Source organism: Eimeria necatrix, genomic scaffold, assembly GCF_000499385.1.
Source record: "Eimeria necatrix Houghton genomic scaffold, Enh_scaff9, whole genome shotgun sequence".
Taxonomy (NCBI): Eukaryota; Apicomplexa; class Conoidasida; order Eucoccidiorida; family Eimeriidae; genus Eimeria; species Eimeria necatrix.
Genome location: NW_013651790.1, coordinates 117,943 through 131,522, shown reverse-complemented (window position 1 = coordinate 131,522; position 13,580 = coordinate 117,943). Strand labels below are relative to the sequence as shown.

Below are 13,580 nucleotides of genomic sequence, written 5' to 3'. Positions count from 1 at the left end.
GCTGGCTGGGGCCACAAAGACCCGTCTCGTGCGGTCCGCCTGTCTCTGTGTTTGCGGGTGTGTGTCTCTGTGTGTAGTTTCATTGCGCTCCTCATCTAGCTAGATAAACAGCACTAGAGGGGCATTGTCTACCGGCCGCTGTACGTACACCTCAGACAAAGGACCCCAGTCCTTCCTCTCTCTTTTCGGCTCCACGCAGCCCGTGTCCGTCGGGCAGCGCACGCGGACCTCCCCCTATCCATCCTCACACCTTTATTTGCCATTAGCTCCATTGTCGCTTCAAATTAGCTTCCTATTTCCCTGCGAAGCTCCTTGACTCTGGAGGACAGGAGTGAGACGGGCGCCCACCAGCAGCAACAGCAGCGGCAGGGGCACCCGCAGCAGCGCTGCTGCGCAGATTCCCGCGTAGTGCACCTTGAGCTGAGCTTGTTTGCTCCTTTCTCTCACCTGGTAACGCCCTTTGTCCCGCCCCACTCCGACGAGTGCGCAGCACCCAACCGCCGCAGCAATGGCAGGTTTGGTTTCTATGGACTCTGTGCCTGAGGCGCTCCTCATGGTCGCAGAGAAGACTCTGAATTCTGATCCTCTATTTCTGGGGCTCTCAGGCCAGCAGCTATCCCGCATTGCCCGCGAGGTGTACGCACACCTTAAAAAGAATGGAAAAGACGCACTCGCGCAGCAGGCACAAGTCCTCACCGACCCACAAGCTGTTGCAAAGGCACTGCAGCAGCTCCAGAAACCACAGAATCAAGAGCAGCAACAGCACCAACAGACGACCCCCGGCGCTAGCACTACCTGCCCCTGCTGCATACAGCGAGCTGCGCACCTGGGAGCCACCCCAGTTGTGGCCCCCCAGCCGCAGATCGTCCCCGTTGTGCTGCAGCAGCAGCCACAATGGCCTCTGCAGCTGCCTCCGCAGCAGCAGGCTTGCGTCCCGCAGCTGAGCCCACCACAGCCGCAGCAGCACGGCCAGACACCTGAGAGCCACGCCCACCTTACTGTGAGTCCTATAGAGCAACAACAACTGCAGCAGCAGCCGCAGCAGCAGCCGCAGCAGCAGCAGCAACAGACTTCTCAGTGCACATCGACTAGAGGGTGCGTGGCTCGTCTGCTCTTCGCCATAGTGGCCGCGAAACTAGCTCGCGACGCCCTTCAGCGCCTGCAACAGACACGCAGCAGCAACAGCAGCAGCAGCAGGCGCGCAACTGATGCTGATTCTGCTCCATCTGGCATGGGCTCTGTCTCAGTTGAGAGTCTCAGCTCTGCCTTGAGGCCAGAGAAGGGCTTGTTTGCAGGGCTGCAGAAAGACTTGCTGCTGTCGCTGCAGCGGGTCGTAGCAGCAGCTGTGGACGGAATCAATGCAGCGATGGAAGCAACAGGCATTTCTTCGGGAGTACCCAAGAAAAACGCCCAAGCGGGCCCCTTTGGCGGACCAATACCTGAATTGCCACCTCTATACTCTTCGAAGGCTGAGCAGGGTCGCAAGCAGCTGACTGTTCACGAGAAGTACGCTGGCGAGTTAATTCAGAAGCTCATAGACATGAAAGACGGAAGACCGGTAGAGTCAATAAGCCTTGATGGTGGAGCCGTCACGCCAGGACTGCAGCAGCAGCCACAGCAAAAGCAGCAGCAGCGGCAACAGCAACGGCAACAACAGCAGCAGCGGGCTAGAGTAGCTGAACGACACAGTGAGCAGCGGCAGGTGCAGAAGGAGCCGTCAAAGCAGCAGCAAGTTGTGAGCGGAGCGACACAACCGAAAAGTGAAGAGCAGACGCTCGATGCGGAGTTCAAGGTACGCGCAAAGATTCATTTGTCAGTCAATCTATGAATGTAGGTTTTGGAGCTACGGATTCAAAGTTTAGGGATGAATGTTCAAAGTTTAGGATTTAGGTCTAAGGAATCTGACTGCTCATGGCTTTCAAAGCTTTTGCCGCTTGTGTCCTGTATTATGGGAAATTTTTGTTGTGCCATGTTTCTGGCGCTCCCATGTCCACTTGTTTATTCTGCTCGATCTCTTGTTTCTTCCTCATGCCTTTTTTCTTTTTTTAATCAAAAATCTCATTCGTGGGTTGGGAACATAAACTTACATTGACGCACAAGTGCACAGATGAAAGAATACAGAATAGGCGGCGCCCGTGCCTGTATCCGATTAGAAATGCGTGTCAGCTTCTTGCTGTAGCTTTGTCCCGTTGTTTCTTTCGCCGTTTTTTTCTCTTGTTTATCGCAAATAGTGAATCTCTTGCTCTTCACCCACGGTCTGCTGACACCTGCAGGCTTTCGTGAAAGCGGCTGAAAATTACAAGGGCCCCAACCCGCTTTCTGTGGAGGAGCAGTTGCGGTTTTACGGTCTATTTAAGAGAGCCACAGCTGGCCCATGCACGGCCAAGCAACCATCCCGCTTCAACATCAGAGAATACAAGAAATGGGTAGGAGACTAGCATAGTAGCGAGCTACCATTCTGGCTTCATGGCATGTAGCAGCCGCGTTGGGATTGCAGAGGATCAGAGTTACTCTATAAAGGTGCTTTTTTCCCCGTTTGCTGCTGGTGGAGCTCAAGGGAGTTAGACTCAATCCATCTCTGACTGCTAATGAGTGCTGCGGACTCTTGCAGGAGGCCTGGAAGGCCTGCGACAAGCTCTCTGCCTTGGAGGCAAAGAGGGAGTACGTGCAGCGAGCGCGCGAGCTGAAGAAGACATATTCTCGACTATAAGATTTGAGGCACAGGCTGCCGATCAGGCGTAGTTAGACCTGGCATTGTGCACAAAAGCCAGAGGGCCAGTGTCCCTTCCACTGAGACATGAAGCAGAACTGATTTTAGCACTTGTAGCTATCAGTTGCGTCTCATTGGTACCTTCCTGTATCCCCAGGGGATACACTTCAACATGACAAGAAACCGCAAATCCGACCGTCCCAGCGGTTTTGGGGCTGAGATGAAAAGCTGCGGTTACAAAATTCCTTGGGTGCGCTTACCGCATGCGCAGCACACGTCTTTCCAACTTTGGTGGTTAAATGAGTTCTCGCATTTCCTCCAGCATGCAGGGAGGGGTGAAATCATGTGGAGGCCTTACATGCCACCATCTCCCGTACCATTCCTTTGTTCCGTTTTTCTGTCTGTGCTCTCCTTGGTAGTTGCATTCGAGTTTCTGCGCTACACAGACACCATGAAGGGTTCCACAAATGGGTTGGGAGCTCCTTCAACACCTTCGGTAGTATATCAGCGTATGTATGTTTCTGCACGAAAACTACTTAACGTGCGTATCATGAAAAATCTGCAAGACGTTCTTCTGAGCCTGCTGCTGAATTGCACCCTCCAGTCTACCTACAGGGAAATAACTATTCTCAAGCCCGCGTGATACGTTCGAGAGCGCTCCTTCTCTGATCAGTGCACATCCGCACATGCTTATTTGCAAGTGTAAATATGCTTGTGAATTGGAACAGAGGAATATCTGCTATTATAACGAGCATAGAGCATGCACGTTGAATCCGGCAGGGGAGGCAGAAGAAGCACAGGACACAGAGTCCGTGGCTGAGACATCTGCCAGGCTTTGCAGACACAGACCCGCTTGAAACCAACTCACAAATATGTTTTCAGATGTATGCGTTGATTGCATCTGCTGTAGCAGTGGCCTGGTGCGGTTCCCGTAGCACAACTGCCACAGCAGCTTGGCGTTGCCGCAGCAGCAGCTTGCGTTCCTGCTGCAGTTGTTTTTGTAGCTGCTGGTGTTGCTCAGCAATGTTGCCCAACTGTAAAGTTGAGGCATGTGCATGCGAGTTCAACTAGGGACACTTGCGGTGTAGGTTGCCACTACTGGGTTTCCATGCGAAGTTATCTATGCCATGCACACGACCGGTTGACTCTGTGTTTATATTTAAATTAATAATAAAGCCTGTGTAGCGCTGAAGACACAGATCAACAATTGAAGTTGTTGCACCTCAATTCCAGTTGCCAATGCAGTGTGCAAACACCAGGAGACAAGAGGGGACCGGTCTATCCCGCTGCGTCTCAGGAGCCTTCTTGAGTCTACATATTATATTTTCACTAAGAAGAAACTTTGTTACGCTTTATGAAGAACTAAAAACAGGAAATTCCTGTTTTCTCCACATTGAAGGAGGGGTTTTCCTCGCTCACAGGGCCCGCAGCCTTCGTCCCCAAGGGGCCCCCATTGGGCCTTCCTCAATGCATTTGTCGCCTTCAATTCCTGAAGTCTTTGAAGCTTCACTCTTGAGTCCACCTCTTTACACCGGCGAGCCCTGTCTGCACTGAGTCCCTGGCTTCCTGCAAGTTTCAGCAGCACCGCAGAATCTCCATGGTTTCAGTTGGCCCTTTGACGAGGGCTGGGTCTGACAGGGAAGCTGCAGATGCTTTAATGGCTTCTGTATGTGTCTTTAGAATCAACGGAATTTCCCAGTAGACACATCTGCGCCGCAGCCCAGGGGGGCCCTCAAGGGGCCCCTCTGCCATCTGCCCCTCTTTGAGAGCCCTCAGTCTTAGCAGCTGCATTTGCCCAAGCTTCATGCTGCAGGAGATCTGCTGGCACGATGGTTGTGCCGCATCTCGAGCAGCACCAGCAGCAGCGCAGACAGGAACAGCAGCAAACTGTCCCTGTCAGCAGCCACCACGTGGGCATCATCGTGCCCTTGCCATCTCTGCAGAGTTGCTTCGTACGCCTTAGTGGCCCCCCCTCTGCTTCTTCTCTGTGGCAGCAGCAGCGCCACTTCTGCCGTGTGCTGCAGCTGCAGCAGCTGCTGCCGCGGCAGCAAGGCATCTCCCCAGGCTCCCAGGCTCTGTCTGCAGAGGCAGAGGCCCCAGCTCGAAGCCTCGCTGAGGCAGCAAAATTAGTTGGGGCCCCTCAGTTGTATGTAGGCTGGATAGGAGCGGGTTTGGGCCCCGCAGATGCCGGGGCCGTCAAGGAAGCAACAGCAGAAGCAGCAGCAGCAGGCACACGTCTCGACGATGTTGTGTACATTGGCGTTGCTACTGCTCTCTGCTCTTTGCTGGGCCTTGCCAAAGGGGAGCGAGTAGTGGTTGCTGCAGTAGACGTGGACCAGCTAGAGCAGCAGCAGCAGCAGCAGCAGCACTTAAAGGGGCCCTTCTTGCCCTCTGTCGAGGTGGCCCCCCTGAGCAGAGAAGACTGGGATGCCGTGCAGCTGCATGCAGAGGCTCTAGAGGATCAGGTGCTTCAGCAGCTCGCTGTCTGTACACCTGGCCGTCCTTTCCCGTTGTGGGTGGGCGGCAGCTCCAAGCCTGTCTTCTTGCGTGTCTGTACACCGCAGCTCGAGACACAGGATGAGGACGAGCTAGAGCGAGGCCCCCCTCAGAAGCCTTTAAGGGGGCCCCTCGGGAGGCCCCCGTTCATTCTTCTTAGTCAAAATACAGAACTCCACGTGAGGCCCCTCGCACAAGCTGCCTTTCGTCGGGGCAGCCCTTCAGAAGTGGAGGGCGTTGAAGGCGACAAAATCAAAAGAGACATCCTCAGGGTTTTGCCGATGCCAGATGAACTAGTGGAAGAAAGCTGCATGCAGGAGCGATCCCCAGGGCCTCTTCTGGGGGTTTTTGAGGGGCCAGAGTCGAGCCGAAGCTGCTGCAGCTGCTGCTGCGGCAAAGATGCCTCAAGAAAGCAGCCGGCCTGGCCATATATCTGTTTGCTGCACCCACTGCATGTAAAGGCACTGCAGCAGCAGCAGCAGTGGTTGTTGCCTGCCCTGCGGAGTCGACAGCCCCGGAAAGAAGCGGAGGGGACTGTCCCCTCCAGGACGGAAAGAGCACAGCAGCAGCGGCGGCTGACGCAGAGTATCGCAGCAGCAGAGAGCCTGGCCCTTGTGTGCGTGCGGGGAGCAGCTGCTGCGGAGAGCCCGCATGCTGGCATTTGCGGCTGGCAGGGGGGCCACGCGATGATGCTTGCTGCTGCTGCTGCTGCTGTCCCGCTGGGCTGCCTGCGTCTACCGGCCTTCGTGCGTCGGCTCTACGGCTGGGCCCTCAGCAGCAGAGTGTGTGTGGAGTCTTGTGTCCAGCTGCCAACCCTGCCGTCCTGTCTCCTTTTGACTCCTCTTGTCTCATCTTCTGTGCATCTCCCACTCAGGGAGACTGAGGAACGGGACAAACACAGAGAAAGAGAAAGGCACTGCTGTATGGGTCCCAGCAGTAACCCAAGGGATGCCCTTACTGCTGCGCTTATCCAAACTGAGCAAGGACGCAGAAAATTGCTTGAGACATTTCTAACACTACCTGACAAAAACGCAGCAGACGACAGGACCCTCGCTGCTGCTGTTGCTGGGACGGCAGCGAACGTTGGCTCTGCTGCTTCTGCGGCTGCTGCGGAGTTGCGTACTAACAGCTCAGAAGCAACTGAGGGGCAAGAGAGCCTACAGCTGGCCGTGTCTGCTTTTGCCAGTTTGCTGGGTCTAGCTCTTTGGGATGGTGCCGTTGTTCGCCTGAGTGTAGATCTCAGCAAAGAGGATATAAAGCGTATATCCAATCGCACTGCAGGGAGGGAAGCCCCGGTGGAACTCCATCAGCAAAAGGAGCAACAAACAAGTGAATATGCAAATGGCACTAATTGGACTAGTACTTGCGTTTTGTCCGCCGATGCCTCTCCTTTTGCTGCGATTGCAACAGAGCAGAAGGTAAAGGAGGGCCTTGTGGGGACCTCTTTGGGCCAAACAAGTCGGAGGCCCTCTGACTTTTCGTTCCGTGAAGAGCTCCAGGACCTTGAAGAAGGTCTTGGGGACCTCTATGCGTCGTCAGATTTAGAACCTGCACAGTGTGGAGGAGTTGCAGTAGGTGCTGTTACGGCGCAACCGCATGAGGACTCCAGTAGCCATCGTCGAAGAGAAGATGGAGATAAGCAAACAAAACTTTTAGAGCCTGCTGAACCTGCGGGACCCTCAGCACGACGGCAGGTGACCTCGTGGCCAGTTGGTGAGCCTCCGACCTTGGCGCATCTTTCGCATCTGTGCAGCATCGTAGAAGAAATAAGCTTGGAAGGCGCTAGGGGTGCTGAGCCGGTCGAGGATGGTTTCAGTTCTGCTTGCTCCAACACAAAGAGTATCGTTGCAAGGCCTGAGAGTACTAATGGTGAGACCATGGCGGAGCCTAGCGACAGGGCAAGCTCGCCACAAGCTTGTTGTGAGGTCACTGAGGACCCAGACGTGGTGCATGTAATTGTCGATGTCGTAGTCTCCTTCAATGCAGAAAATACAAAAGACAAAGCGTCGCTCTTCCTTCCCTCCTTAGAAACAGAAGCGGCTCCACAGCGGCTGTCCCCCCAGTTCAACCAAGACATGCCACTCGTCCTCGCCGCACTTTACCGTAGCCACTTTCATCCCCGTCAGATGCCGCTTACGCCTGACGTGGGTTGCGTACTGCTGAGTTCCGCCTTGCGCAATTTAGTCCTTGAGGGCGGCTTAGCCGCTGAAGTGACCTCGCCTCTAGTGGTGCCTTCAGGGGCTGGAGACGCAAAGGAGCATATGCATAGCATCTGTCTTCCCCTTCGATTTATGAGGACTCCCACGGCGAATGGAATTCCATGGGCGTTGGAACAGCCTAGTGACACCAGCAAGGAGGGGCCTGAGAAAATGGGGCATTGTGAAGTCTCCGGTGGGGGACTAGCAGTGGACGCTCACACAGCTAGGAACACTTCCGGGGTGATTGAGGCCGCACAGCGCCTCTGGTGGCTTGCCCCACCCTCGGCCTTCGTGCAACCCCCATCTGCAGTCTTGAGCGCAGAAAGTAGTGACAGTGGTGCAGAGACGCAACTTCTACGACTGCTGCAACAAGGCTGCGTGGAAGTCCCTTCGGCTGAGGTTCACTTTTGTCTGTGCAACTTCAAAGGCGGGTCTCGTTTGAATCCCCTAGATCAGCTCCTTTCTGTTGGTTGCTCCATCGGGCCATTCATGAGAGACTTCAACATGCTAAACGCTTTCGGTGCACAGCCCGCAGCACTGTCAAGAACAGGCAAGTCCTTGCGTGTTAAGCGTGATGTGTAAGCAGCGCCTGTTCTCTTCTGTTTTCGTTAGATATGTTGTCAGGGGTTAGCAGAAGTGACTGAATTGCCTTTGGATTAAGATCGCCTGCATTTAACCATCGACTCACTTTACTGGGAAGTACTATAGGTGGAATGAGTGCTGCGTTCAGCAAACGAAGTTACTCGTGTTTCATTGTCCCCAGAGCCTCCTTTACAGCTCGCACGATATAGCTTTGGTTTTCTTTCTCAAACAGAACAACCAACGCATCGCAGTCCACAAGAAATGCCCCTGTAGTTCGTGCTTTGACGCCTGACATTTTTCTCGTGAACTATGCTTAATCTGGAGGTGCGCAGTGTATAGACGGCTGGGGGACGGAGGAGACTGCGCCGACTTCACCAGCAGTGGGCGCATCCCCACTGTCAACTATGGAGAAACAAAAGCAGCGGAAAGGCGGTTTAGCCGGGCCGTGCGCAGCCTGGATCTTTCCAGCTTGCTGGTAGGGTCAGCTGTGGAAGGGTGACGAAGTCGCCCAGCTTGGAGGGGCCAACGCTGCAGCAGCAAAATAGTTAAAGCTGACTGTGGTACTTGGGAGCTATACCGTGTAATTCCAAGTGGCACAGATGATGATACTGCTTCCTCGTAACTTCACTGCAGTGCGTTGCCATGGTTTCACAGGTATGCGGCCCTCGCGGCTGTGGTCGGTCAGCTCTATGCAGAGCCTTATGCGTCGACGTGACGCGCCACTTGGGCACTTTCAGTAAGACGGCGTGGGTTAGCTTGGGTTAGCTGGGAGTTGAGAACCACAAGCTCTTTCAGCTGGAAAATCATCCAGAAAGTTAGAGCCGCATCTAGGGCTGCAGCAGGGTTGTTTGCTTTGGCCGTGTGCAGGTGTGATTGTACACTGTCGCCTGCTTGCACGCGAGGCAATCCCGTCGACTCTGATCTGGAAAGCCCTCGCTGCTGCGTTCGACGCAGCGGAGGCCAACGCCCCTGCCCTGCTGGTGCTGGAGGACTTGGTGAGATTGCGTACACCTAACAATGCACAGGCAACAAAACTCACGCAGCGTCACTGGGAGCGCAGCACGGTACCAGTATGAATACAGGAACTGAGACACGTGAAGGAACACAAAGTGGCATTGTTGGCTAGCTGACTATTAACGTGTGGCTGGCTGACTATATACGTGTGATTGGCTTTGTGTACGCAGGATGTCTTGTGTTTTTCGGGGGAGGAAGTGGGCGGAGGACCTACTGTTGCTGAAGCACGAGGGGCAGCCATTGCTGCCTACTTGCTTGACCTGATCACTCGCGTATCGCATGGTGCCGGTGGGATGGGTCCGTGTGGGTTGGAGTGGTCCAGAGAAAGTAGCATGGGAGAAGGATTTGCACGGCGTGTGCTGACTCTGGCAACGGTAGTGGATGCGTCATCTCTACACCCTCTTCTCTCTCAGCCGTCGCTTTTCGGCAGTTCGAAGCTACGTGTGCACTGCGACACTTGTAAGCCATATAGACGCACGCATAATCATCTTTGCATATAATTCATGAAGCTTTTCACCACGTCTAAGGTCGCTTTATTCCTAGGGTTGGGGGCAACGAGCGGAAATAAAGAAGCGTTTGTAAATTCGGCAGTTGCAAGTTCATGCAGACGGCATCTCCCATGATTTGTCATATGTGTAGCTTGTCCAGTCCCATGGAACCGTAGGTACTGCATGTCCCTGTACTGCTGCGAACTTAGCGACAGTTGGCGCTCGCTTAGAATTGCTACGGGCCCTGTTGAGGTTCGCTTTGGCTAGATCTGTAGTCACATCCGTCGACGGCGCCAGTCCCCTTTTCCGAGATTCGCCTCTGGACAACGGGTTGCCCCTCCTGCTTGACAATGCGCTAGTGACAGATGGAGGGGATTTCTGGGAAATCGCAAACCAGCTTGAAGGATACAGCCTGGCCGACCTCCAAGTAAGATGCGTCTTGGCTCGAAACTTCTCTGCGCCCTCGTGAGTACAGCGGTTAACAGAATTTGCGTCCTTATGCATTTAAATGGTAAACATCGATGATTTCAGTCGATTGAAGAATTCCTTGCGTGCGCAATATTGTCTTGCATCTGCGGAAGAGGAGGTATAGACTTGAGAGTACGTGGATTCTTGGGTGTTTGCGTTCTTGCCTCCTCTAGGCAGTGGTGACCCGTGCCGTTGGGGAGAGCCTTCTGGGGTTTCCCCGGGACTCTTCAAGGAATGTCAGACCCTCAGCAGTCATTCATGCATCCCATTTCTGCAAGGCTCTTAAGGATGTAGTTCCACGGGCAACAGAGTCGCATTCCTTTATTCAGTACGTCCAGCAGACAGCTGTCTGAGCTCTGAGGGGTAAATGCAAAGCAGCAATAGGAGCAGCAGCAGCGGCGGCTTTCTGAGCTTGAGATGCTGGTTGTTTTACAGCAAGTTTCTGCTGATGTCTGGTGCATCCAACGGGCGGCTTATGTGCTTCCAGAATATTCACATTGTTTGCCTGACGTGTGGTCTTGCTTCTAGGCCGGATTTGCGCTACTCTCATGTTGGCGGCTTGCACACGGTTAGTTTGGTCCAAAAATCCTGATTATAGGGAGACTTGTTTTTTTGCATTTACCGCTTAATTTGCTCGTGAAGACTTTGCCTGTTGAACTGCAGCCAAAGGAAGAGCTGTACGATCTGCTGACTTTGCAACGCACCTACCCCTCCTTAGTGAACGCTGCTGGCATTTCAATGCATCAAGGGATCATTCTTGTTGGACCCCCTGGATGCGGAAAGACCCACCTCGCTGTCGCTGCCGTGGGAGAAGCAGGGATTCGTTGTATTCAGTGAGTTTACTTGGGAATGGCCTCAAATATATCGCGATAAAGTGAATCCGATGTTGCTGAGCCTGGGCTCAGCTACTGATAATTATGACAACTGTAGTGCTTTTCTTTGCACGCAGTGTCAAGGGTCCAGAGCTGCTTGGCAAGTTTATTGGGTCAAGTGAGGCAGCAGTGAGGGACGTGTTCCAGAAAGCACGAGCGGCGAAACCGTGCGCAATTTTATTCGATGAAATCGAAGCGTTGGCCACAAAGTGGGTTTTCTGCCCACAGATGTCTCGAACATCTTAATGTGCCACTTTATGCTCCAACACCAGATCCATTGCAAGAAGGATAGTTGCTGTAAGCGCCTACTTGTGCATACAGGCGTGGAGGCGATACTACAGGCGTAACGGACAGAGTCGTCAATCAGCTCTTGTGCTACTTGGATGGCATCGAGGCGCGCGAAGTATGCCAGCAAGCAGCAATTGAGTCGAAGCATGAATTATTTACTTGCAAGACGCGTGCAGATACTCTCACTCACTAAGTCTTCACAGCTGGACTGCATGCTCGGTCATTAAAAGCTTGAAAGGACAGCGCGCTGCAGCGAGTGGTAGTATGTGCACAGGGCGTTTTCGTAATTGCTACGACATCTCGACCTGACCTTGTAGACTCCGCTTTGCTTCGCCCAGGACGCTTTGAAAAGGTACTGGCATGCTGCTTGTAACTACTTGCATATACTCCCTTACCTTGCAAATACCCAAGTGAATGCTATTTTTTTCACTGATGCACTTCTAAGTACTACCGACGTTAATCTTGAATCCACACGCCTCTTCAACAACGCTTGGTTGTAAAAGCTCAAAGCTCTCTTCGCTGCTTCATTGAATTAATTATGCTTTAATTGCAGGTGTGCTATTGTGGACTTCCTATTTCGATTGTTGAGAAAACGGAGATCTTGGCTGTAGCCCTCCAATCTCTTAACTGTCGTATTGCATTCGACGTCGACACTGTGGGGCCGTCGGTTCCCTGGGCCTTCACCCCGGCAGATATTCAGGTACTTTTCTTAAGGGGCACCGCATTTTGGAAAGCAACATTAATCGCACTTGAAAGTACCCTCGTACGCAGTGATCACGCTGCAGGGCACTCGCAGATGGAACCCATTGATGTCCAGTGTGGCAGTGGATCATGTTGTGTTTCAGGCAGCTGTTAACCAAGCGCAGCTTTTTGCGATCCAGGAAACATTTACCAGCACGGCATGTATGTGGTGATAAGTCCGCATGAACTGCAGGAAGAGTCCGCGGCTACAAGTTCGCGGTTACTACATGCGCTTGCCTCAATGGGAGTTCTGGCGGAGCGTTGTGCTGTTGTGTTGGTGCTGTTTTGCTCGCAGCTGAGTGGAGCGTGGATGACCCTGAACAAGTGACGATAACCAGGGAGCAGGTTATGGATGTGTTACAGAGCTTCAAGCCATCTCTAAGCTTGCAGGTATAAAGCCGCCTCCTGTGTGGGCACCTACGGTTTCTGTCAGGCGTTCGTGTTTTATCTTGGTTGCTCATTTTGGCAAGAAATCCCTTGTGTTGTTTTGGGTGCTCTACAGGAACTGCAGCGTTATCACCGGCATTGTCTTCCCTATTTAAACAAAACATACCGAGAGCAGATTGAGGCAATCGAACATTTAATCGTCTCACCTATTTCCCAGGATAGTTTATTTGACGATAGGATCTGTCCCGGCAAAGAAAGGGGCAGCAAGCTTTCAACGGAGTCTCCAGAAGCGTTATCTAACTGCCGACGCTATAGAAAGCATGACAGTGATTTGCTGGGGAAAGACAGCAGCAGTTCATATTCCTACGATTCCATAGGATTTGAGCCAAGCTTGATATCTGTATCACCCTTGAAAGCACATCGTACACAACTGCATCCAAAGGACTTCAGCACGTGCATTAGTGATGGGGGATCTGCAGAAAGCACCCGTTCCCAGATGATTGACAATGCCCCAAAGCACGATGCAGACACCAAGAAGTGTTCTAATGCGCCAAGTGACCCCAAGAAAGGTCACCGGCTCAAGAAAAGTCTTTTACAGTTAGCGGGTAGCCGGGTTGCACTGGCTTAATAACAGCGTTGGAGGGACTAACAGGCTTGAGCGCCTGACTGCGGCCTTTTGCGTGTCCTAGCACTCCAGGAGCGTCACGGTTAGCTGCAGCTCGGATTATTCCGTGGAAAAGAAACCACGGAAGCACGTGAAACGTTCGTAGCTATAAAGTTCCTTACCGTCGAAAAAGCTAATGTCCAGGATAGTGACGCTGCAGGATTTAGCGACTGGTGGGGGTTTGGCATGAGCCGCGATGGCGCAGATATTTTGTTGCCGTAGTAGCAGTAAAGACTACATACAATTACAAAAGAGTATCATTGCCGCTTCAGCAAGAGCCTCACATGAATTCCTCTGCAGAGAGAAGTACCTTCAGGTCGCGTTGTGCGGACAGGCTACATCACATTACAGCACTACAAGAGAAGTGGGTAAAGGGCTCCTGAACAGAACATGGAGTCCGCCGACAAACATGGGGCTGAAGAATGCTGGGACTCTTCGTGTTGACGCTCCATAGGCCATTCAGAGGAAATGCGACATGTACGGAAGTAACTTCAAGTTGCGGCTGGTTTCGTGTTTAAGCACAAACTAGTGCCAGCCGGCTAGTCTGGTTGTTCATGACAATTTCAAGGATGTTTGGGATAATGTACTGCTATATAAGTCGTGCTCAACATGGATATTCATCCATTTGGGGCAAAAGGCGCACCGTTGCTACTGCAGGAGCAGCAAGCAGAA

At 52.9% G+C, this 13,580-nt stretch overlaps 3 protein-coding genes across 3 annotated transcripts; all 3 read left to right on the top strand.

Annotated features, from left to right (window-relative positions):
* Positions 1-508: 508 nt before the first annotated feature.
* Positions 509-2,710, top strand: ENH_00086110 (hypothetical protein, conserved; the record flags this gene model as incomplete). Its single annotated transcript, XM_013577868.1, has 3 exons — positions 509-1,792; positions 2,274-2,426; positions 2,612-2,710. 3 exons carry the CDS (start codon positions 509-511, stop codon positions 2,708-2,710), a joined length of 1,536 nt encoding a protein of 511 aa, XP_013433322.1.
* A 1,829-nt stretch (positions 2,711-4,539) lies between these two features.
* ENH_00086100 (peroxisome biogenesis factor 1, putative) lies at positions 4,540-7,986 on the top strand (the record flags this gene model as incomplete). The annotated part of the gene is made up of 1 exon (XM_013577867.1): positions 4,540-7,986. The coding sequence occupies one exon, from the start codon at positions 4,540-4,542 to the stop codon at positions 7,984-7,986; it is 3,447 nt and encodes a 1,148-aa protein (XP_013433321.1).
* Positions 7,987-8,628: 642 nt separating this feature from the next.
* Positions 8,629-12,872, top strand: ENH_00086090 (hypothetical protein; the record flags this gene model as incomplete). The annotated part of the gene is made up of 14 exons (XM_013577866.1): positions 8,629-8,722; positions 8,854-8,981; positions 9,171-9,459; positions 9,698-9,915; positions 10,130-10,284; positions 10,485-10,524; positions 10,620-10,789; positions 10,906-11,037; positions 11,150-11,231; positions 11,391-11,468; positions 11,670-11,816; positions 11,962-12,019; positions 12,153-12,247; positions 12,360-12,872. 14 exons carry the CDS (start codon positions 8,629-8,631, stop codon positions 12,870-12,872), a joined length of 2,199 nt encoding a protein of 732 aa, XP_013433320.1.
* Between the last annotated feature and the right edge of the window lie 708 nt (positions 12,873-13,580).